The sequence below is a fragment of the Coregonus lavaretus genome (genome assembly GCF_964263955.1).
Source record: "Coregonus lavaretus genome assembly, chromosome: 4".
Lineage (NCBI taxonomy): Eukaryota > Metazoa > Chordata > Actinopteri > Salmoniformes > Salmonidae > Coregonus > Coregonus lavaretus.
The window spans coordinates 35,604,853-35,631,745 of NC_139991.1; the positions used below are offsets into that span (position 1 = coordinate 35,604,853).

At 42.7% G+C, this 26,893-nt stretch overlaps 1 protein-coding gene across 1 annotated transcript; it reads right to left on the bottom strand.

The window, feature by feature from the left end:
* Positions 1–1,137: 1,137 nt before the first annotated feature.
* On the bottom strand, positions 1,138–26,555 carry psmd5 (proteasome 26S subunit, non-ATPase 5). Its single transcript, XM_084160376.1, has 10 exons — positions 26,348–26,555; positions 25,257–25,401; positions 10,828–10,941; positions 10,613–10,741; positions 10,103–10,212; positions 9,818–9,960; positions 9,421–9,612; positions 9,176–9,285; positions 2,323–2,463; positions 1,138–1,943 (listed from the first exon to the last, which is right to left on the bottom strand). The coding sequence occupies exons 1-10, from the start codon at positions 26,518–26,520 to the stop codon at positions 1,686–1,688; spliced, it is 1,515 nt and encodes a 504-aa protein (XP_084016502.1). The 5' UTR covers positions 26,521–26,555; the 3' UTR covers positions 1,138–1,685.
* Positions 26,556–26,893: the final 338 nt, after the last annotated feature.

A 26,893-nucleotide genomic window follows, 5' to 3' on the forward strand; every position in this document is an offset into this window, starting at 1 on the left:
TGTTCAGTCGTGTGGTCAGGTGCCACAAAGAGGGACTTCGGAAAATTACAATTGGCTCAGAACAGTGCAGCACGGCAGGCCCTTAAATGTACACAGAGAGCTAATATTAATAATATGCATGTCAATCTCTCATGGCTCGAAGTGGAGGAGAGATTGACTTCATCACTACTTGTTTTTGTAAGAAGTGTTGACAAGCTGAATGCACCGAGGTGTCTGTTTAAACTACTAGCACACAGCTCAGACACCCAAGCATACCCCACAAGACATGCAGCCAGAGGTCTCTTCACAATCCCCAAGTCCAGAACAGACTATGGGAGGCGCACAGTACTACATAGAGCCATGACTACATGGAACTCTATTTCACATCAGGTAACTGATGCAAGCAGTAGAATCAGATTTAAAAAACATAAAAAATACACCTTATGGAACAGCAGGTACTATGAAGAGACACGCACATGTAGACATGCATACGCACACTATAATATTGTTGTATGTGGTATTATACCTTTTGTATTGTAGATATGTAGTGGTGTAATAATGTTAAGGTGTACGGTTTTAGTTTTTGTGTTATGTGTGATGTAAGTGCCTTAATGTGTTTGAACCCCAGGAAGAGTAGTTGCTACCTTGGCAGCAGCTAATGGGGATCCCTAATAAATACAAATACACGTCATAGGCTGATTTGAAAATTATTCCGTGGTAGGATACACCTGAGCATCCTCCGCCGGAAATTTCTCTGTTCACCTACTAATTGACACTTACATATGGGGACCACTTATCGGTTTCTGGGACACGGAGGAGAGGAGTCGAGGAAACAGACTTTTATCCAATTGAGAAAAGGCCTGTGTATGTACAGAGTATATAAAACTTTAGGAACACCTGCTCTTTCAATGACAGACTGACCAGGTGAAAGCTATGATCCCTTATTGATGTCACTTGTAAAATGCACTTCAGAATCAGTGTAGATGAAGGGGAGTAGACAGGATAAAGAAGGATTTTTAAGTTTCCTGTGTGTATCAAGAATTGTCCACCACCCAAAGGACATCCAGCCAACTTGACAACTGTGGGAAGCATTGGAGTCAACATGGGCCAACATAATAATAATAATAATAATAATAATAATAATAATAATAATAATATGCCATTTAGCAGACGCTTTTATCCAAAGCGACTTACAGTCATGCGTGCATACATTTTTTGTGTATGGGTGGTCCCGGGGATCGAACCCACTACCTTGGCGTTACAAGCGCCGTGCTCTACCAGCTGAGCTACAGAGGACCACATAGAATGAACATCCCTGTAGAATGCTTTCGACACCTTGTCGAGTCCATGCCGACGAATGTAGGCTGTTCTGAGGGCAAAAGGTTTTCCTAATGTTTTGTACACTCAGTGTATATGTGTTATGTGAGTGTGTGATATAAAATCATAAAACTATTTGATTGTCATTTTCAATATGCTTCCTCTTTAATACGGGCAAATATTCCACCTAGAAAAAGCAACAGTAAATGCATCTTTCAGGCTATAAATCGAATAAAATAACAATAATTGAGTCTTGTTGGTCCTGGTCTGGTAGCCGTCTCAAGTTATAAACCTAATCCCCATGCAGTGCACTACTTTTGAGTAAGGCCTACGGTAGTGTACTATATGGGGAATAGGGTGTCATTTGAGATTTTCCCCATTTCTCTCTCTCAGTCCGCTCCCTCTGTGGTCACTGTTGCCACAGCTGTCACATAGTACGCTCCCTCTCGGAGGTAGGACCGCAGGCGCAAGTAGTGCTGGCTACCCAAGATTTCCGCTGCTGTGGAAGAGCTCACCAGCGCCCCCACAAGCTCAAATTTAGCATCCTTCGCTTCCTTGGTTGGACCAGTCGAACGGTCAACAATGAACTCCATGAACCCTGGCGTGCCAATCATTAACCTTTGACCCCATGGCTGGGGAGCAATGGCCTGCAACACAACAAAAACAAACAGACACCATAGATGAAATTACTAAGTGTTAGCCATGAGGCAAAAATGTATGAAAGAACAAACAATTCCTATGTTTTCATGAAATCTCCTCCGACTCAATGACACTTGTCTTTTACTACAGTTGGCCGAAATCACATAAAGGGTTCATAAAAGGTACCACTGATATAATAAACAGATGGAAGCATCCATTTTATGCGTTTGAATTCTTACATCAGCTTCTATACAGAAAATATGTAGTATGGTGCTGAAACATATCCGCAGTCACTCTTTGTTTCGTTTTTAAAAACAAAAAAGGCCTTCAAATAATACTTTAAGTAAGTCCAGTAATTTGTACATTAATTCCTGACCATCCACTCACAGTGAATATGCGTAGAGCACCACAGTGGAGCTCAGGGAAGGGCTGGGTGCTGATGTTCCTGATCATCTCCATAGGCTTGTTAGACAGCAGATGGAACCAGGACTCTGTTAGAACCAGCAGGTCCTCGGTCTGCTGCTCAGCCTGGTACACCCACACAGACACAACATTCTTTACACAAGGTCCATTATGTAGTTTTATGTATGACCTGACTCATTTCAGATAGAAATGCAACTTGTAGATCTGTCATTCTCATTGAAAACAGAGAAGATATTAAACAGCAGTTTAGATGTTACAATGATTCTCTACACCCCTCAAACGCAACTCTGGAACTCGAAGCCAGTTCCACTGCGTTGTTTAATTGTTCCTGTCTAAAAAGGACTGATTTAGACCTGGGACACCAGGTGTGTGCATTAATTGTCAGGTAGAACAGAAAACCAGCAGGCTCCTGCCCTCGTAAGGTAAGAGTTGAATACCCCTGCTCTACACTAGACATTGCTTGTTCAGTCACTTAAACTGAAATTATTTTAAAAGTCTGCCATATATATATACTAGGGCTGTCAAATGATTAAAATTTTTAATCAAATTAATCAGAATTTTCAGTGGATTAATCATGATTAATCACTATTTGCAATTACACCTGAATCCTAACCATTTTTTTTCTGAAATGCATACCAAAAGATAAATAACAGGACACAGATACATAATTTTCATATTATGTCTGTTTATTAACACAGCCAAATAATGGTGTTTTAAATCAAGCTGAAACATACTACACACCATAATATTTGTCTTTGGCTGTGGCTCTTGACGGTGGCTTATAGAATGAGTCTTGAGACGCCACTTGCAAAACATCAAGGAAACCTGAGTCTTCTACAATGCTAATGGGTCTACAATCCTTTGCAATCCATTTTGCTATTGTGTTGGTCAAATTATCTGAGGTTGATTTTGTTAATTGCCTGCAAACATTCAGCGTGGTCTGGCGCAAACCACTTGCTGAATCTGACGGCCCAGCAAACGCATGTTTGGCGTTGACATGGTACTTCAAGCTTGAACAGCTCCGGTGAAATTGAAACTCATTCTTACAAATCTTGCAAATAACCTTGTACTTGTTAACTGTACCATCATCATTCTTTTTATATTTGAATCCGTCAATAGGCCCACTTTGCTCACCTTGCTCCATCTCGCCTCTAGCTCCCAACCACTTTCCTGACCTGAATAATTTGTCACACTGCGCATGCGTGAAATGCGTTAAAAAAATTGACGTAATTAACAGCAAACAACTAATTAACGTCGTTAACGCGCTATTTTTGACAGCCCTAATATATACACATATATATATATATACATATACATACACACACAGTGGGGAGAACAAGTATTTGATACACTGCCGATTTTGCAGGTTTTCCTACTTACAAAGCATGTAGAGGTCTGTAATTTTTATCATAGGTACACTTCAACTGTGAGAGACGGAATCTAAAACAAAAATCCAGAAAATCACATTGTATGATTTTTAAGTAATTTATTTGCATTTTATTGCTTGACATAAGTATTTGATCACCTACCAACCAGTAAGAATTCCGGCTCTCACAGACCTGTTAGTTTTTCTTTAAGAAGCCCTCCTGTTCTCCACTCATTGCCTGTATTAACTGCACCTGTTTGAACTCGTTACCTGTATAAAAGACACCTGTCCACACACTCAATCAAACAGACTCCAACCTCTCCACAATGGCCAAGACCAGAGAGCTGTGTAAGGACATTAGGGATAAAATGGTAGACCTGCACAAGGCTGGGATGGGCTACAGGACAATAGGCAAGCAGCTTGGTGAGAAGGCAACAACTGTTGGCGCAATTATTAGAAAATGGAAGAAGTTCAAGATGACGGTCAATCACCCCGGTCTGGGGCTCCATGCAAGATCTCACCTCGTGGGGCATCAATGATCATGAGGAAGGTGAGGGATCAGCCCAGAACTACACGGCAGGACCTGGTCAATGACCTGAAGAGAGCTGGGACCACAGTCTCAAAGAAAACCATTAGTAACACACTACGCCGTCATGGATTAAAATCCTGCAGCGCACGCAAGGTCCCCCTGCTCAAGCCAGTACATGTCCAGGCCCGTCTGAAGTTTGCCAATGACCATATGGATGATCCAGAGGAGGAATGGGAGAAGGTCATGTGGTCTGATGAGACAAAAATAGAGCTTTTTGGTCTAAACTCCACTCACTGTGTTTGGAGGAAGAAGAAGGATGAGTACAACCCCAAGAACACCATCCCAACCGTGAAGCATGGAGGTGGAAACATCATTCTTTGGGGATGCTTTTCTGCAAAGGGGACAGGACGACTGCACCTTATTGAGGGGAGGATGGATGGGGCCATGTATTGCGAGATCTTGGCCAACAACCTCCTTCCCTCAGTAAGAGCATTGAAGATGGGTCGTGGCTGGGTCTTCCAGCATGACAACGACCCGAAACACACAGCCAGGGCAACTAAGGAGTGGCTCCGTAAGAAGCATCTCAAGGTCCTGGAGTGGCCTAGCCAGTTTTCAGACCTGAACCCAATAGAAAATCTTTGGAGGGAGCTGAAAGTCCGTATTGCCCAGCGACAGCCCCGAAACCTGAAGGATCTGGAGAAGATCTGTATGGAGGAGTGGGCCAAAATCCCTGCTGCAGTGTGTGCAAACCTGGTCAAGACCTACAGGAAACGTATGATCTCTGTAATTGCAAACAAAGGTTTCTGTACCAAATATTAAGTTCTGCTTTTCTGATGTATCAAATACTTATGTCATGCAATAAAATGCAAATGAATTACTTAAAAATCATACAATGTGATTTTCTGGATTTTTGTTTTAGATTCCGTCTCTCACAGTTGAAGTGTACCTATGATAAAAATGACAGACCTCTACATGCTTTGTAAGTAGGACAACCTGCAAAATCGGCAGTGTATCAAATACTTGTTCTCCCCACTGTATGTACAGTGGGGAGAACAAGTATTTGATACACTGCCGATTTTGCAGGTTTTCCTACTTACAAAGCATGTAGAGTTTGTCATTTTTATCATAGGTACACTTCAACTGTGAGAGACAGAATCTAAAACAAAAATCCGGAAAATCACATTGTATGATTTTTAAGTAATTAATTTGCATTTTATTGCATAACATAAGTATTTGATACATCAGAAAAGCAGAACTTAATATTTGGTACAGAAACCTTTGTTTGCAATTACAGAGATCATATGTTTCCTGTAGGTCTTGACCAGGTTTGCACACACTGCAGCAGGGATTTTGGCCCACTCCTCCATACAGACCTTCTCCAGATCCTTCAGGTTTCGGGGCTGTCGCTGGGCAATACGGACTTTCAGCTCCCTCCAAAGATGTTCTATTGGGTTCAGGTCTGGAGACTGGCTAGGCCTCTCCAGGACCTTGAGATGCTTCTTACGAAGCCACTCCTTAGTTGCCCTGGCTATGTGTTTCGGGTCGTTGTCATGCTGGAAGACCCAGCCACGACCCATCTTCAATGCTCTTACTGAGGGAAGGAGGTTGTTGGCTAAGATCTCGCGATACATGGCCCCATCCATCCTCCCCTCAATACGGTGCTGTCGTCCTCTCCCCTTTGCAGAAAAGCATCCCCAAAGAATGATGTTTCCACCTCCATGCTTCATGGTTGGGATGGTGTTCTTGGGGTTGTACTCATCCTTCTTCTTCCTCCAAACACAGCGAGTGGAGTTTAGACCAAAAAGCTCTAATTTTGTCTCATCAGACCACATGACCTTCTCCCATTCCTCCTCTGGATCATCCAGATGGTCATTGGCAAACTTCAGACGGGCCTGGACATGCGCTGGCTTGAGCAGGGGGACCTTGCGTGCACTGCAGGATTTTAATCAATGACGGCATAGTGTGTTACTAATAGTTTTCTTTGAGACTGTGGTCCCAGCTCTCTTCAGGTCATTGACCAGGTCCTGCCGTGTAGTTCTGGGCTGATCCCTCACCTTCCTCATGATCATTGATGCCCCACGAGGTGAGATCTTGCATGGAGCCCCAGACCGAGGGTGATTGACCGTCATCTTGAACTTCTTCCATTTTCTAATAATTGCGCCAACAGTTGTTGCCTTCTCACCAAGCTGCTTGCCTATTGTCCTGTAGCCCATCCCAGCCTTGTGCAGGTCTACAATTTTATCCCTGATGTCCTTACACAGCTCTCTGGTCTTGGCCATTGTGGAGAGGTTGGAGTCTGTTTGATTGAGTTGTGGACAGGTGTCTTTTATACAGGTAACGAGTTCAAACAGGTGCAGTTAATACAGGTAATGAGTGGAGAACAGGAGGGCTTCTTAAAGAAAAACTATCAGGTCTGTGAGAGCCGGAATTCTTACTGGTTGGTAAGGTGATCAAATACTTATGTCATGCAATAAAATGCAAATGAATTACTTAAAAATCATACAATGTGATTTTCTGGATTTTTGTTTTAGATTCAGTCTCTCACAGTTGAAGTGTACCTATGATAAAGATTACAGACCTCTACATGCTTTGTAAGTAGGAAAACCTGCAAAATCAGCAGTGTATCAAATACTTGTTCTCCCCACTGTATGTATGTATGTATGTATGTATGTATGTATGTATGTATGTATGTATGTATGTATGTATGTATGTATATGTATATATATATATATATATATATATATATATATATATATATATATATATATATATATATATATATATATATATATATATATATATATATATATATATATACACACACACACACACAGTATCTCACAAAAGTGAGTACACCCCTCACATCTTTGTAAATATTTGAGTATATCTTTTCATGTGACAACACTGAAGAAATGACACTTTGCTACAATGTAAAGTAGTGAGTGTACAGCTTGTATAACAGTGTACATTTGCTGTTCCCTAAAAATAACACAACACATAGCCATTAATGTCTAAACTTCTGGCAACAAAAGTGAGTACACCCCTAAGTGAAAATGTCCAAATTGGGCCCAATTAGCCATTTTCCCTCCCCGGTGTCACGTGACTCGTTAGTGTTACAAGGATATACTCAAATATTTACAAAAATGTGAGGGGTGTATTCACTTGTGAGATACTGTATGTATATATATATATATACACACAGTGAGGGAAAAAGGTATTTGATCCCCTGCTGATTTTGTACGTTTGCCCACTGACAAAGAAATGATCAGTCTATAATTTTAATGGTAGGTTTATTTGAACAGTGAGAGACAGAATACCAACAAAAAAATCCAGAAAAACGCATGTCAAAAATGTTATAAATTGATTTGCATTTTAATGAGGGAAATAAGTATTTGACCCCCTCTCAAATCAGAAAGATTTCTGGCTCCCAGGTGTCTTTTATACAGGTAACGAGCTAAGATTAGGAGCACACTCTTAAAAGGAGTGCTCCTAATCTCAGCTTGTTACCTGTATAAAAGACACCTGTCCACAGAAGCAATCAATCAATCAGATTCCAAACTCTCCACCATGGCCAAGACCAAAGAGCTCTCCAAGGATGTCAGGGACAAGATTGTAGACCTACACAAGGCTGGAATGGGCTACAAGACCATCGCCAAGCAGCTTGGTGAGAAGGTGACAACAGTTGGTGCGATTATTCGCAAATGGAAGAAACACAAAAGAACTGTCAATCTCCCTCGGCCTGGGGATCCATGCAAGATCTCACCTCGTGGAGTTGCAATGATCATGAGAATGGTGAGGAATCAGCCCAGAAATACACGGGAGGATCTTGTCAATGATCTCAAGGCAGCTGTGACCATAGTCACCAAGAAAACAATTGGTAACACACTACGCCGTGAAGGACTGAAATCCCGCAAGGTCCCCCTGCTCAAGAAAGCACATATACAGGGCCGTCTGAAGTTTGCCAATGAACATCTGAATGATTCAGAGGAGAACTGGGTGAAAGTGTTGTGGTCAGATGAGACCAAAATTGAGCTCTTTGGCATCAACTCAACTCGCCGTGTTTGGAGGAGGAGGAATGCTGCCTATGACCCCAAGAACACCATCCCCACCGTCAAACATGGAGGTGGAAACATTATGCTTTGGGGGTGTTTTTCTGCTAAGGGGACAGGACAACTTCACCGCATCAAAGGGACGATGGACGGGGCCATGTACCATCAAATCTTGGGTGAGAACCTCCTTCCCTCAGCCAGGGCATTGAAATGGGTCGTGGATGGGTATTCCAGCATGACAATGACCCAAAACACACGGCCAAGGCAACAAAGGAGTGGCTCAAGAAGAAGCACATTAAGGTCCTGGAGTGGCATAGCCAGTCTCCAGACCTTAATCCCGTAGAAAATTTGTGGAGGGAGCTGAAGGTTCGAGTTGCCAAACGTCAGCCTCGAAACCTTAATGACTTGGAGAAGATCTGTAAAGAGGAGTGGAACAAAATCCCTCCTGAGATGTGTGCAAACCTGGTGGCCAACTGCAAGAAATGTCTGACCTCTGTGATTGCCAACAAGGGTTTTGCCAACAAGTACTAAGTCATGTTTTGCAGAGGGGTCAAATACTTATTTCCCAAATTAAAATGCAAATCAATTTATAACATTTTTGACATGCGTTTTTCTGGATTTTGTTGTTGTTATTCTGTCTCTCACTGTTCAAATAAACCTACCATTACAATTATAGACTGATCATGTCTTTGTCAGTGGGCAAACATACAAAATCAGCAGGGGATCAAATACTTTTGTCCTTCACTGTAATATATATATATATATATATATATATACATACACATATATATATACACACACACACACACACACACACACACATACACATATACATACATACATACATACATCTGAGAAGATACACAGACAGACCTGCAGAGTGATTAGGAGTGAGATGGCCTCCAGACAGCGCACTCTCAGCTCGGTGGCTCCACCGCTGGCCAGCTGGCTCATTCTCTTCAGCACAGCATTGAACTTCTCACCTGAACACACACAAACAGATTAACAGAAAGTGAATAATTGTTATCTACTGCAGTTACTAAATTGTTTTATGTAACAAGGAATTAATGCAGTGAAACTAAACACAAACAAACCAACATACAAACAAACAAAAAAACCTGTTTTCTGCAGGACTTGTTTCCCCTCCACGGTTGAGCCCAGGACCCCCAGTGTGTCCAAAGCCACTCCAGTCATGACCGGGTCTGGGTCGAGGGCCATCTCAAACACCTTGTTCTGGAATGCTGGGTAGGTCTCACACACATGCTGGGGACTGTCCATGATGGCCAGGTTCCCAAAGAATTTCACCAGCCCTGTGTGGGAGAAATCAGTATGGTCCCATCTGGCTCAGTTGATAAGAGCACGGTGCATTGCCAGGGTTGTGGGTTTTACTCCCATTGGGGCCCAGTACGAAAATGTATGCACTCACTACTATAAGTCACTCTGGATAAGAGCGTCTGCTAAATTACTAAAATGCAAATGTGAGATTAAATTAACACTTCCTCACAACTTACTCACCAGGCAGGTAGAAACTAGAGAAGGGGTCTGACTCTGCTCCAGTGATCATGTTGGATATCTTATCCATGATGCCTTGCTGTGCCAGGTACTGGCGCCCATGCTGACTGTGGGAAAGTGTGGTCACCATCTCAATGGCTGTAGCCCTGAAACAGACAGAGGTCACTTTATATCATAAAAGGGACATGGGAGGGAGAGAGCTTGTGTCCCCGTCTGTGTGACCAGTGATGGAGAGTGGGAATAAGAGATGGTGTCTGTTTTATAGGGTGTGGGTTATCAATGTTTTACCTGACCAGTACATCGTCTCCTGTCAGCTCTCCCAGTAGCTGGGAAATAAAGCTGCTGTTGGCACAGTAACCCAGGGAGACAGGAGAGACAGACGAGATGCCCACTATCAGCTGCAACAGGAGAGACAAGTCAATCTTGAACATTTAGAATAAGTAGAATGGACATTCCCATTCAAGGCATAGGGTGTCCCATGATGGGTACCAGCAGCCATATTTGGTGTGCTATTTGTACCATATTTCTATTAAGAAAAACACTTCATTCCATTACTGTGCTTATTGTAATTTGTGCTTTGGAAAAACATGTTAACATTTTGTTACTAGAGTAGTTACTGCAATATTCAGATGTATGAGCAACTTCATGTTGAGGTTACCATATGTTTGATTAGCTGATGCTTAACACTTTATGCTCCACCATGCAATTATATTGTCAAACACTCATATGTATGGGCAGGCAGATTTCCAAGAGATGAGATATTAGGAAACAGACAAACGTGTGTGGCAATGGGCGTACCTCGTATACTCTGTATCTGACAATATCACTTGCAGCCATCACATCCTTGAGGTCTTTCAGCAAGTCGCTCCTGAATAGAGCATCTAACCCAGCTTTGGAGTGGCTAAGTTTGGCAAGAGCTCGTATTGCCTGTGAAATTGATGAACTGGTCTTGAACAACAAGTGGTTTTGAAATGTAACATGTGGTTACAAAAATTAATCATCTTTATGCCAACCTCTTTGGCCACTGACATCTTCTCTCCTCTGATGCAGTGGATCACTTCCCGAAGTATGTCTTGGTTGTTCCGAATTTCTGTTACTGCCTCATGGTTCAATACCATTCTACCAATCTGCAGAAAATGAAAATGTTATTGATTATAGCTGCCTGGTTTTTGTATTAGGTTATGCTACCATGACAGCTAGACCTAATAGCTCCACCTGAGGCTCAGACTGGCCAGGGGTGTATTCATTAGCGCAGAAAATATTACAACATTTTGCAACAAATTCAGGCAGTCCCTCCCAATGTTCCCTCTAATTTGTTTCAGCACCCAGCAAATTTGAGGTCTGTTGAGCACAAATTTGAACGTTTTTAAAATTCTATGTGCGTTTATTGTGAAAACCGAGGTTGTACCCACTTTAAGTTACATTTTTAACAATGGCCAAGTAGGCTAGAGTGGCTATTTGATCATAATGTAGGCCAACCAGAGTGGCCTACCATCAAATACAATGGACAAAATGCATCCTGTAACATTTTAACATGGAAACAGCCGTTCCACCATTCAGCCTACAGTCGCATCAAATGTGTGGTGTTCAACATAGGCCTACATTCAATGACACTTTTGAAAAAAAACATGCATGGCTTGACATTAACCTGTTTATCCACTTGTCCTTCAGACAAGGTGACTTAAAATGTTGTGTTTGATGCAAGAAGCCACTTTACAAAATAAAATGCATTATTTTTCCCATACCATTATTACAGAGAATCAGACAAATCATGCTAGCCTCCGCCTATTGGCTACTTAGCTTATTCAAGCCTGTCAAAACACAACACTGCCCCTTTAAGACAAAAGCTCTTTACCTGACTCGCTTTTCAAAGATGTCTAGAAATGTACACATGTTGTGCTCTTGTAGATAGCAATCACTCCCCTATTGCTGACTACAAATGATCTATAACTGGGCTAATAACTCAAATGTTATTTGTCACATGCGCCGAATACAACAGGTGTAGACCTTACAGTGAAATGCTTACTTACAAGCCCTTAACAATGCAGTTTTAAGAAAGAAAATCACAACAACAAAAAATATATTTTCTCACTGTTTAGAAGCCTCGACCTAGACGCTCCGGTAGCGCTTGCCCTGCGGTAGCAGAGAGAACAGTCTATGACTTGGGTGGCTGGAGTCTGACAATTTTTAGGGCCTTCCTCTGACAACGCCTGGTATAGAGGTCCTGGATGGCAGGAAGCTTGGCCCCAGTGAGGTACTGGGCCGTACGCACTACCCTCTGTAGTGCCTTGCAGTCGGAGGCCGAGCAATTGCCATACCAGGCAGTGATGCAACCAGTCAGGATGCTCTCGATGGTGCAGCTGTAGAACCTTTTGAGGTTCTGAGGACCCATGCCAAATATTTTCAGTCTCCTTAGGGGGAATAGGTTGTCGTGCCCTCTTCACAACTGTCTTGGTGTGCTTAGACCATGTTAGTTTGTTGGTGATGTGAACACCAAGGAACTTGAAGCTCTCAACCTGCTCCACTACAGCCCCGTCGATGAGAATGGGGGCGTGCTCGGTCCTCTTCTTTTTTCCTGTAGTCCACAATCACCTCCTTTGTCTTGATCACGTTGAGCGAGAGGTTGTTGTCCTGTCACCACACGGCCAGGTCTCTGACCTCCTCCCTACAGGCTGTCTCATCGTTGTTGGTGATCAGGTCTACCACTGTTGTGTCGGTGGCAAACTTAATGGTGTTGGAGTCGTGTCTGGCCATGCAGTCATGGGTGAACAGGGAGTACAGGAGGGGACTGAGCACGCACCCCTGAGGGGCCCCCGTATTGAGGATCAGCGTGGCGGATGTGTTGTTACCTACCCTTACCACCTGGGGGCGGTCCGTCAGGAAGTCCAGGATCCAGTTGCAGAAGGAGGTGTTTAGTCCCAGGGTCCTTAGCTTAGTGATGAGCTTTGAGGGCATTATGGTGTTGAACACTGAGCTGTAGTCAATGAATAGCATTCTTAAATAGGTGTTCCTTTTGCCCAGGTGTGAAAGGGCAGTGTGGAGCACAATAGAGATTGCATCATCTGTGGATCTGTTGGGGCGGTATGCAAATTGAAGTTGGTCTAGGGTTTCCGGGATAATGGTATTGATGTGAGCCATGGCCAGCCTTTCAAAGCACTTCATGGCTACAGATGTGAGTGCTACGGGTCGGTAGACATTTAGGCAGGTTACCTTAGTGTTCTTGGGCACAGGGACTATGGTGGTCTGCTTGAAATATGTTGGTATTACAGACTCAGACAGGTAGAGGTTGAAAATGTCAGTGAAGACACTTGCCAGTTGGTCAGCGCATGCTCGGAGTACACGTCCTGGTAATCCGTCTGGCCCTGCGGCCTTGTGAATGTTGACCTGTTTAAAAGGTCTTACTCACATCGGCTACGGAGAGCGATCACACAGTCGTCCGGAACAGCTGATGCTCTCATGCATGTTTCAGTGTTACTTGCCTCGAAGCGAGCATAGAAGTAATTTAGCTCGTCTGGTAGGGTTGTGTCACTGGGCAGCTTGCGGCTGTGCTTCCCTTTGTAATCTGTAATAGTTTGCAAGCCCTGCCACATCTGACGAGTGTCGGAGCCGGTGTAGTACGATTCGATCTTAGTCCTGTATTGACGCTTTGCCTGTTTGATGGTTTGTCAGAGGGCATAGCGGGATTTCTTATAAGCTTCCGGGTTAGAGTCCCGCTCCTTGAAAGCGGCAGCTCTACCCTTTAGCTCAGTGCGGATGTTGCCTGTAATCCATGGCTTCTGGTTGGGGTATATACGTACAGTCACTGTGGGGACGACGTCATCGATGCACTTATTGATGAAGCCAGTGACTGATGTGTTGTACTCCTCAATGCCATCGGAAGAATCCCGGAACATATTCCAGTCTGTGCTAGCAAAACAGTTCTGTAGCTTATCATCTGCTTCATCTGAACACTTTTTTATGGACCGAGTCGCTGGTGCTTTCTGCTTTAGTTTTTGCTTGTAAGCGGGAATTAGGAGGATAGAATTATGGTCAGATTTGCCAAATGGAGTGCGAGGGAGAGCTTTGTACGCGTCTGTGTGTGGAGTGGTCTGATTCCCTGGCGCCGACGAGGATGGATGGCGACCTCGCGACTAGCTCTAAGGAAATGTTATGGTTTTTTAAATTTATTTTTTTTATGTGGTATTTTTTACATTATTAGCTCAGAAAGTGTTTTGTATCATTACACACAGCCGGGAAAAACTATTGGATATCAGAGTGGCGGTAACTCACCAGCATTACGACCAGGAATACGACTTTCCCGAAGCAGATCCTTTGTTTGCTCTCCCCAGGGCAATTTAACTGATTCCAGCGGCTGACCCAAAACATCGCCGGCTGAGGAGAGGCACTCGGAGCGGCCTGCTGGTTCGACTTAGGAGGCGCGTACACCACCCACCGCTTCCAAGTATACTACTCGCTAATGTTTAGCCTCTGGTTAACAAGCTCAACGAGCTCCGGGCAAGGATTTCTTTCGCGCAGACAGGAATAAATATCTCTCCGGGAAGCAGAAGGGCGGAGGCGTGTGTTTCATGATTAACGACTCATGGTGTAATTGTAGTAACATACAGGAACTCGAGTCCTTCTGTTCACCCGACCTAGAATACCTCATTATCAAATGCAGACTATATTATCTTCCAAGATAATTTTCTTCGGTTATAGTCACGGCAGTGTATATCCCCCCTCAAGCTGATCTGATACGACGACGGCCCTTAAAGAACTTCACTTGATTTTTTGGAAACTGGAAACCACATATCCTGAGGCTGCATTTATTGTAGCCGGGGATTTTAACAACGCAAATTTGAGGACTAGGGTGCCGAAGTTCTATCAACATATCGACTGTTGTCCTCGCACTGCTAAAATCCTCGACCATTGCTATTCGATTTTCCGGGATGGTTATAAGGCCCTCCCCCGCCCTGCAGTCGGCAAATATGACCATGACTCCATTTTGCTCCTCCCTTCCTATAGGCAGAAATTCAAACAGGAAGTACCCGTGCTAAGGACTATTCAACGCTGGTCTGACCAATCGGAATCCATGCTTCAAGATTGTTTTGATCATGCGGACTGGGATATGTTCCGGGTAACCTCCATGAATAACATTGATGAATACACGGATACAGTGACTGAGTTTTTGTTGTGCCAACTGTGACTATTAAAACCTACCCTAACCAGAAACCGTGGATAGATGGCAGCATTCGCGCAAAACTGAAAGCGCGAACCACCGCATTTAACCACGGCAAGGCGACTGGCAATATGGCAGAATACAAACAGTGTAGCTACTCACTCCGCAAGACAATTAAACTGCCAAAACATCAGTATAGAGACAAAGTGGAGTCGCAATTGAACGGCTCAGACACGAGACGTACGTGGCAGGGTCTACAGACAATCACGAAAGGAAAACCAGCCATGACACCGACGTCTCGCTTCACACAAGCTAAACACCTTCGCCCGCTTTGAGAATAACACAGTGCCACCAACGAGGCCCACTACCAAGGACTGTGGCCTCTCCTTCTCTGTGGCCGACGTGAGTAAGACATTTAAGCATGTCAACCCCCACAAGGCTGCCGGCCCAGACGGCATCCCTAGCCGTGTCCACAGAGCATGCGCAGACCAGCTGGCAGGTGTGTTCAAGGACATATTCAATCTTTCACTTTCCTAGTCCGCTGTTCCCACATGCTTCAAGATGGCCACCAAATTTCCTGTACCCAAGAAAGCAAAGGTAGCTGAACAAAATGACTATCGCCCCGTAGCACTCACCTCTGTCATCATGAAGTGCTTTGAGAGACTAGTCAAGGATCATATCACCTCTACCTTACCTGTCACCCTAGACCCACTTCAATTTGCTTACCGCCCCAATAGATCCACAGACGATGTAATCGCCATCACACTGCCCTATCCCACCTGGACAAGAGGAATACCTATGTAAGAATGCTGTTCATTGACTGTAGCTCAGCATTCAACACCATAGCACCCTCCAAGCTCATCTTTAAGCTCGAGGCCCTGGGTTTGAATCCCGCCCTGTGCAACTGGGTCCTGGACTTCCTGACGGGCCGCCCCCAGGTGGTGAAGGTAGGAAACAACATCTCCACTTCGCTGATCCTCAACACTGGGGCCCCACAAGGGTGCATGCTCTGCACCCTCCTGTACTCCCTGTTCACCCATGACTGTGTGGCCAAGCACACCTCCACCTCAATCATCAAGTTTGCAGATGACACAACAGTAGTAGGCTTGAATACCAACAATGACGAGACCGCCTAAAGGGAGGAGGTGAGGGCTCTGGGAGTGTGGTGCCAGGAAAATAACCTCTCACTCAACGTCAACAAAATGAAGGAGATGATCGTGGACTTCAGGAAACAGCAGAGGGTGCACCCCCCTATTCACATTGACGGGAGTGGAGAAGGTGAAAAGCTTCAAGTTCCTTGGCGTACACATCACTGACAAACTTAAATGGTCCAACCACGCAGATAGTGAGGTGAAGAAGGCGCAACAGAGCCTCTTCAACCTCAGGAGGCTGAAGAAATTTGGCTTGGCACCTAAAACCCACAAACTTTTACAGATGCACAATTGAGAGCATCCTGTCGGGCTGTATCACCGCCTGGTACGGCAACTGCACCGCTCGCAACCGCAGGGCTCCCCAGAGGACGGTGGGGTCTGCCGAACGCATTACTGGGGGCAAACTACCCGCCCTCCAAGACACCTACAGCACCCGATGTCACAGGAAGGCCAAAAAAAGATAATCAAGGACATCAACCACACGAGCCACTGCCTGTTCACCCCACTATCATCCAGAAGGCGAGGTTAGTACAGGTGCATCAAAGCTGGGACCGAGGGAATGAAAAATAGCTTCCATCTCAAGGCCATCAGACTGTTAAATAGCCATTAGAGGCTGCTGCCGCCTATTGAAATCCCTGGCCACTTTAAGAATGGAACACTAGTAACTTTAATAATGTTTACATATCTTGCACTACACATCTCATATGTATATACTGTACTCTATTCTATAATATTCTACTGTATGTTAGTCCATGCCGCACTGTCATTGCTTGTCCATATATGTATATATTCTTAAATTCCATTCCTTACTAGATTTGTGTGTATTGGGTATATGTTGTGAAATTGTTAGATATTACTTGTTAGATATTACTGCACTGTCGGAACTAGAAGCACAAACATTTCACTACAGCCGCAATAACATCTGCTAAACACGTGTATGTGAGAAATATCATTTGATTTGATTTGGCTTGGAGTAAAGGTGGTCTAGAGTTTTTTTCCCCTCTGGTTGCACATTTAACATGCTGGTAGAAATTAGGTAAAACATATTTAAGTTTCCCGGAATTTCTCTGCATTCAAGTCTCCGGCCACTAGGAGCGCCGCCTCACTAACTAGCAAAGGATATGAACAAAATGTGCACACGTGGCAACATGCAGCTCTCGCTTTGATCTCAAAACAAGCACATCCACTCATGACCGCTAATGCTGTAAACACAATCCAGTTTAAAGTAAATGGCCCAGATCCATATGGCAATGGTCTATTTGCATATAGGTCTACTGCAGCTCTGATTGTTTATGCCACACCAATCTGTGTAGAGTACGGGCTGAGTAGTGCGTGTCAATGCAATAGAATCCTACTCTGATGTATTCTGCCTACAACAAAGTTTGCATTGTTTTTTTTATTTTTCGGTATGTTGCATTGAAATTGGCTAATATTGCGTTGATTCGATCACAATTGCCACAGTAAAGGGAAACGTTAATCGTGTTAACAGGGAAAACTCTAGAACAGTGGTCACCAACCTTTGAGTCAAGATCACTTTGAGTCAAAATGCAAGCCAAAGAGTGGAGGCTGGTAGGAGGACGGGGCTCATTGTAATGGCTGGAATGGAATAAATGGAACGGTATCAAACACAAACAAATTACATTAATTCCATTCCAGCCATTACAGTGAACCCTAGCTCCTCCCACCAGCTCTACCGCTCTTCTTTTTTTTTTTAAAGATGACTTTAGAAAAGTAAGCCTATGCAACATTAACCAATTAAAAACAGTACTGTAGCAATGAGGTTTGTGCAGTAAGCTATAGACCCAATACATTATCACTGCATATTGACTTTGCTTGAATTGCCCTGCCAATGCATTGTTGTTCGGGCCTTTAAAAAAAAAATGTTTTTCAACATTTGAGGTAGGCTATATGATCACACCAGGAATATATACGTTGTTGTATTACTTGTGAAGCACAGCTGAGTGAGCATACAGTGAGGGAAAAAAGTATTTGATCCCCTGCTGATTTTGTAAGTTTGCCCACTGACAAAGACATGATCAGTCTATAATTTTAATGGTAGGTTAAATTGAACAGTGAGAGACAGAATACCAACAAAAAAATCCAGAAAAACGCATGTCAAAAATGTTATAAATTGATATGCATTTTAATGAGGGAAATAAGTATTTGACCCCCTCTCAATCAGAAAGATTTCTGGCTCCCAGGTGTCTTTTATACAGGTAATGAGCTGACATTAGGAGCACACTCTTAAAGGGAGTGCTCCTAATCTCAGCTTGTTACCTGTATAAAAGACACCTGTTCACAGAAGCAATCAATCAATCAGATTCCAAACTCTCCACCATGGCCAAGACCAAAGAGCTCTCCAAGGATGTCAGGGACAAGAATGTAGACCTACACAAGGCTGGAATGGGCTACAAGACCATCGCCAAGCAGCTTGGTGAGAAGGTGACAACAGTTGGTGCGATTATTCGCAAATGGAAGAAACACAAAAGAACTGTCAATCTCCCTCGGCCTGGGGCTCCATGCAAGATCTCACCTCGTGGAGTTGCAATGATCATAAGAACGGTGAGGAATCAGCCCAGAACTACACGGGAGGATTTTGTCAATGATCAAGGCAGCTGGGACCATAGTCACCAAGAAAACAATTGGTAACACACTACGCCGTGAAGGACTGAAATCCTGCAGTGCCCGCAAGGTCCACCTGCTCAAGAAAGCACATATAAAGGCCCGTCTGAAGTTTGCCAATGAACATCTGAATGATTTAGAGGAGAACTGGGTGAAAGTGTTGTGGTCAGATGAGACCAAAATCGAGCTCTTTGCCATCAACTCAACTCACCGTGTTTGGAGGAGGAGGAATGCTGCCTATGACCCCAAGAACACCATCCCCACCGTCAAACATGGAGGTGGAAACATTATGCTTTGGGGGTGTTTTTCTGCTAAGGGGACAGGACAATTTCACCGCATCAAAGGGAAGATGGATGTGGCCATGTACCGTCATATCTTGGGTGAGAACCTCCTTCCCTCAGCCAGGGCATTGAAAATGGGTCGTGGATGGGTATTCCAGCATGACAATGACCCATAACACACGGCCAAGGCAACAAAGGAGTGGCTCAAGAAGAAGCACATTAAGGTCCTGGAGTGGCCTAGCCAGTCTCCAGACCTTAATCCCATAGAAAATCTGTGGAGGGAGCTGAAGGTTCGAGTTGCCAAACGTCAGCCTCGAAACCTTAATGACTTGGAGAAGATCTGCAAATAGGAGTGGGACAAAATCCCTCCTAAGATGTGTGCTAACCTGGTGGCCAACTACAAGAAACGTCTGACCTCTGTGATTGCCAACAAGGGTTTTGCCACCAAGTACTAAGTCATGTTTTGCAGAGGGGTCAAATACTTATTTCCCTCATTAAAATGCAAATCAATTTATAACATGTATTTTTCTGGATTTTTTTGTTGTTATTCTGTCTCTCACTGTTCAAATAAACCTACCATTAAAATTATAGACTGATCATGTATTTGTCAGTGGGCAAACGTACAAAATCAGCAGGGGATCAAATACTTTTTTCCCCTCACTGTACATTTAAGTCATTTGCTTTACATTTTATTTTACTGGGCTGATGGTGCCTGCATCTGATCAGTTTCAGCGGAGGGAGAGAGCAGCAGACTGAGGGTCCGCCTCTTAACATTCCTCCGCTCTCCCTTTCCTCCGCTGACAATAACCAAAAAGGGACACATTCTACCAGCTGATGGCTTAACTCGAGTCGCACCGCATTATTTCTGCCTCATGTACAAATTCATGTTGCTACTCCTATGAACAGAGAAAGTGAAATATTCCTCTATTAAAAAATTACCCAAACCGCTAACAATAACAACGCAAGCCTATAGATACACTTTCCTACTCATTCATTACTGCTGCAGTGCTTGTTGTAGCGCTGAGTGGAAGTAGGAAGAACACACATTTTATGGCTTATAAAAGTGTTGAATACAAGGTGTTGACAGTGCTGACTAAGAACTTAATCATGAACTCACTCAAAAAAACAATCTCTTTGCTGTATTCGTTGACAGTCTCTCTAAGCCATGGTTTTAAACGCTTTGAAATCTCACAGTATCAACTTTGCTGTAGCGTTCTTTTATGCTTGCTACGTTACTGCAGACACAGTCATCTGAGCCATCCGATTGGCCAGCGGTAAACCTATAGTGCACTTGATTTGCTCACTGGGCCCGCCGGGAAGGAAGAGTTTGTGCCTTCAAGACACATGAAATGGTTCAAAATGGCAACAGATCGCCTACCCGGCGCGCAGGGCAGCTGAATCGGGTGCACCTAACGCCAACAGCCAGAGACAAAAAAAAAAAAAAAGGAACACAAGGCTTTATCAAATGTTTGACTAGGAATGCCTTGGCGATCGACCGGTTGGTGACCACTGCTCTAAAAAGTTGAGTCAAGTTCAATCTCGTGCTTCCTTCTGTTGGCTGATATTTCTGCGGGGCAGTCCCGGGGAGCTGCGCGGCGGTCTCGGTGCTACTGCACGCACGCAGCTTAGAGGGAACATTGGTTCCACCCCATTTCGTTGCTAATAAATACACCCCAGTGGTGTATTCATTAGTGGCACACAGTAACAAAACGTTTAGTGCTGGGGTAAAATATTTTGCAAAGGAAACTGTTTACTCGAAATGGTCTGCAAAGTGTCGTAAAATCTGTCAAGTTCTGTTTCGTTTGTAGCCCTTTACACTCCAGCCCATATACGGGTTGAAAATGGCAGATTTGGTCACTGATAAGCTCATAAATTGGAACGCAGTGGCTGTACAGTAAGATGCTATACATGACATCAGAACTTGGAATCGCTTTACAGCGCTGTATAGGATTCAACTGATAGACACCCTAAACGTGAGTACCACATGCAACAAGAGAATGCCCCCATCCCTCCTGCTAACTGGGCTACTTTTGAACATATTTTGTTGTCCTAGCGAGAGAAATTGTGTAAATTAAGAGGACTCAAAGATGAGATGTTGAGGATTATACTAAATACCGCTTTAATGTCATACAAGGAAACCACACATCTGTGCACTTCAAATTTCCATATACAAAACTCATGTAATTTACAGTATCAACATTTATGATCGCTATGTTTGATGTACACTTACAAGGATGACATGGCATCATACCCTATTGTGAAGGAAATTAGCAGCGGAACACGCATTTGAATGCACTCATGATTCAATTCTATGAGCAATTACTATGTTTCTCTGAAGTGCCTCGTGAAAGCCTAACACTATAAGATCATAGTCATGTTGGCAATAGAAAAAGCTTTCAAATGATGGCCAGATTGTGTAAACAACCAATTGTGTAATGTGTGATGGTGGGGATGCAGGGCTCTTCAAATGAAACCAGTATTTATTTATTTTTTAAGACGATGATTTGGGGGATTTTCAAAAAATTTGAAGAATGCATTAGTAATTAGTATTTTGATTATTACCTTGTTTAAACATTAATTTATGAATATTTAAAATCTACCATCTTTGATTTGGCACATTTTCCAATATATTGTTGAAAATAATGTACTCTACGGGCATATCAAAGTTCCAGATTGGGCCATTTTATACAGAGAAATTGGCATAGTAGGCAATGTAACCCATCAAAGCCTTCCTTTTTCTTGCATCATTGCACATCCTGCAAATCACCATCAGAGGGCGACCATTTTGAATCAATTTTCACATCACTCTGTTGGTAATGTCTACAAATTGGATAATAACTAAAACTACCAGAGATCACACTCTGGAAATGTGATATGTCCGTAGAGTATATAAATGTTCAACAACATATTGAAAAATGTGCCAAATCAAAGATGGTATATTTTCAATATTCACGTTTATATTTTTTCCAATATTCATAAATGAATGTAACAAAAGTGGAAAAGCTTCATATGACACCAATTTCTGCTTTGTAGCACTTACAGAATGATCATTATGGAGTCTTAAAGGAGACTTGGTCAAGGCCAAAATGTCATAAATATGCCAACTTAGATACATTATTACTCAATTATGCTTTTAGATACAAAATGTCAAATACATCAGTAACCCATCCACCAAAAGGACCATTCTATGTATAAAATTGTGAAAATCCCCCAAATAATGCTCTTTTTTTGTCCTGGTTTCATATGGAATCACTCAATTGCTACGCATATGGTTCTCATATTTCAATTCAATTTGACCCTATCCATATAGGCCAATTCCTACAAGTGTAATGGGCTATGGGTCATTCCACGAAAGGAGTGCTTTTTGCGTCCCTTCGCTATTTTAAGTAGAAATTGTGCAACAATACAGAATTGAAAAAACCTGTCATATTAAATTAAGTGCCTTTAATATAGACCACATGGAGAATAAAAAAATATTTTTTATATGAAAACGGTTGTTAAAGTGCTAGAATTCAGCATTTTGACATGACACTCAACCCTGTGTTACTACTTAGAAGATTTCACATTTACATTTTAGTCATTTAGCAGATGCTCTTATCCAGAGCGACTTACAGTACAGCATACATATTTTCACCCACTTAATCCCAAAACTTCTCAAAGTTTCACCATCATTGTAAAGCACTAGTTAGTTATTTTGTTGCTTTGACAAAGTCATTTCTGAAGATCATTATTTATTTCATGTGATCTGTCCCTCATTTTCAGGTCAACCCCGTTAAGTGAACTGAATTTTTGTTTTAATATGGTCAAACTATTCATAAAAAAACCCTCAAAATAAACATTGATCTAATAGTCAGATTAAAAGCAGTTGTATTTTAGTAATTATTAAGGATCCTGCCAAGGCAGCAGCTACTCTTCCTGGGGTCCAGCAACATTAAGGCAGTTACAGTGCATTCTGAAAGTATTCAGACCCATTTACTTTTTCCACATTTTGTTACATTACAGCCTTATTCTAAAAGTTATTGAATTGTTGTTTTTCCTCATCAATCTACACACAACACCCCATAATGACAAAGCAAAAACAGGTTTAGAAAATTTTGCATATTTATTAAAAACCAAAAACTTAAATATTACATTTACATAAGTATTCAGACCCTTACTCAGTACTTTGTTGAAGCACCTTTGGCAGCGATTACAGCCTCGAGTCTTCTTGGGTATGACGCTACAAGCTTGCTGTGTGTTTAGGGTCGTTGTCCTGTTGGAAGGTGAACCTTTGCCCAAGTCTGAGGTCCTGAGCGCTCTGGAGCAGGTTTTCATCAAGTATCTCTCCGTACTTTGCTCCGTTCATCTTTCCCTCGATCCTGACTAGTCTCCCAGTCCCTGTCGCTGAAAAACATCCCCACAGCATGATGCTGCCACCACCATGCTTCACCATAGGGATGGTGCCAGCTTTCCTCCAGACGTGACGCCAAAGAGTTCAACCTTGGTTTCATCAGACCAGATAATCTTGTTTCTCATGGTGTGAGTCTTCAGGTGCCTTTTGGCAAACACCAAGCGGGCTGTTGTGCCTTTTACTGAGGAGTGGCTTCCGTCTGGCCACTCTACCATAAAGGCCTGATTGGTGGAGTGCTGCAGAGATGGTTGTTCTTCTGGAAGGTTTTCCCCATCTCCACAGAGGAACTCTAGAGCTCTGTCAGAGTGACCATCGGGTTCTTGGTCACCTCCCTGACCAAGGCCCTTCTCCCCCAATTGCTCAGTTTGGCCGGGTGGCCAGCTCTAGGAAGAGGCTTGGTGGTTCCAATCTTCTTCCATTTAAGATCGATGGAGGCCACTGTGTTCTTGGGGACCTTCAATTCTGCAGAAATGTTTTGGTACCCTTCCCCAGATCTGTGCCTTTGACACAATCCTGTCTCGGAGCTCTACGGACAAATCCATCGACCTCATGGCTCTGACATGCACTGTCAACTGTGGGACCTTATATAGACAGATATGTGCCAAATCATGTCCAATAAATTATTTTACCACAGGTGGACTCCAATCAAGTTGTAGAAACATCAAGGATGATGAATGGAAAAAGGATGCACCTGAGCTCAATTTCATGTCTCATAGCAAAGGGTCTAAATATTTATATAAATAAGGTATTTCTGTTTCTTATTTTTAATAAATTTGCAAACATATCTAAAAAACCTGTTTTCTCTTCGTCATTATGGGGTATTGTGAGTAGTTTGCTGTGGAAAATGTTTTACTTAATCCATTTTAGAATAAGGCTGTAACGTAACAAAATGTGGAAAAAGTCAAGGGGTCTGAATACTTTCCGAAGGCACTTTATACAATTAAACATATTACATTTCATAACACTTTTCACAACACATTAAGTGTGTTCACTCAGGCCACTACTCTACTATTTGTACGTGTGTGTCTTGTGTATGTGCCTGTGTCTCTTCACAGTCCCTGCTGTTCCACAAGGTGTATTTTTACTTTTTTTTGTTTTGTTTTTATCTGATTCTACTGCTTGCATCAGTTACCTGATGTGGAATAGAGTTCCATGTAGTCATGGCTCTATGTAGTACAGTGTGCCTCCCATAGTCTGTTCTTGACTTGGGGATTGTGAAGAGACCTTTGGTGGCATGTCTTCTGGGGTATGCATGGTTGTCCGAGCTGTGTGCTAGTAGTTTAAACTGAGCTGGTTCTACAGTTATTGGCCATTTTCTGGGGTTTTGTGGTGGAAAACTGAGCGGCTCGAACGTAACACATCAACCCGTTTTACCCATAGATAGACAGGCTATAATTATTTTTACAATTTCCGTTTTTGGGGTGAAGCTTGCATTCAATTGCCACTCCCTGTTGCAAAAAACAAGCTTGATTTCCCCTGGAGGAAATGTATGGCTGATTTAAGAAGAAACCGTCAACCCTGTTACTTTATTTGGCACTTAATAGACACTATAGGCATTTGTTTATTTAACCTCTTGATGGGAAAGCACGTTCTTTAATTAAGTTGAACATGTGTTCTTTATGAAAGAATGCTAAAATTAGGTAATCAAACGTTTTATTTTTTAACCAAATTACACCGAATTGGTGGAACGACCCTTATATGGAAGTTGTAGTTTATTATTTTGAAGCAGGGCAGCAGAGACACGCCTATGAACTACAATTTCCATTTAAGAATAAAACGGAACTCAACGGTTTCCTACGGTGCAAGGTGTGCCACTAATGAATACATGACAGCTGTAACATACTTGTGTCAATGCCAGTATTTTGACTGTGTCATCAGGATGTTTCAGTCCGGCCTGAAGTTCCACTCCGCAGTTTTGGGCCAGGTGGACAGGGCTGAGGGCGAGCAGGATTCGACCAAGGATGTCCACGCATAGCTCAATTTGCTCTCTGTGAAATTAATGAGACTTCACAGTCATTGAACATCTTTCATACACGACTCATACTCACAACTCACCTGTCAGCTACACGAACGCACTTTGCATTAAAGCTAGAATCCTTAATTGAAACAATAAAGCCTATGTTTTGGTAAAGAGCTGAGGGATGGGCTTGGAGAAATGTAACCACTCACATTCACAGACAGAGCTATGGATGCACGAACTGACCATCCATGACATCAAAATTATAGTTTTAACCAGGGCCACATTCAGTTGCAAAATGTTCTCAAGGCTACAGATAGAAATGCTATGTATAGAGCCGACGTGACTAATTATTCTACATGTCAGAGACAAGTTTGTTCTACATAGCATGTTTCTATCTAAACGTTCCAAAACGTCGTATCCTCCTGAAAGCACACAGGTTTGGAGGCTATACAGTGTTTGTTTACATTTACAAACATTGGACTAAAACAATATTGTATTTTCTGAGATCTGATGGGGTAATAACTACGACAGTTGAACTAAGCTCATGAAGCATTTATAAAATATATTCTTCAAGAATCTATATATATATATATATATATATATATATATATATATATAATAAGTCCTAAAATGGATGTAGCAACTAAGGATTGCAGCTTTAAACCAATAACGACAACACCGCTAGCTACCTAAGAAAAGACCAGTGAGTCAGAGTAACGTTAGCATTCATACCCAAGTCAGCTAGTGAGAGACAAGACTAGTTAGCGAGAGACTGATTAGCGGTTTAGGTATGTAGCTATACTTATCTAGCTAGCTAAGTTACATTGCATGAACGTGCTGTCTATTTTGCAAGGTTGCTGTCCAAGCTAACATTAGCTAGCTAACAACTTGAGTTTGTTGCTATGATAAATAGCTAGCTAGCTAGCTAGCTATTTAGTATCTAGCCTTGACTCAGCAGTGCAGCGGTTACAGACCTGTCATTTGTGTTCAAAAGAGAGAAAATCACTTCAAGCCGGAGTCCACTCACTGTATCCCGAAGGGCGCTTACAGGTAATGATAAAACCGCAGTTTTTAAAGTTTGCAGCTCTTCAATAGGCTCTTCAAGGCTTGCTATTTCAACGAGTAAACTCTCAATGGAGGCTGCCATGTTGCTCTTGCAACCTTCTTCTTTCGTAAAATGGCGTTCGCAAAAATTATTTGTGCATTCCGCCACCTAGTGTACAGATGGATAATACAAATCCCCAAAAGGAAAAAATGCGTGGTAAAAAAAATACTTACTAAATCAGCCTGCTTTTCTGTTCTAATCAGGTCCCTAAACACGTTCAAAAGGACCCTGAGAGGGCGGGACATTTTCTGGTGACAGTAGTCCTTGCAGTGCTGTTAAGTCTTGGAGGCCCAAAAACTTCTCGGCTGCAGATATAACGATGTCCAGCTTCGTGGACTTCTTGGACACTTGTGCAGTACAATTAATAACTGTGGTTATAAATGCTACAAAATCCACCTTCTTCACAATAAGTGTA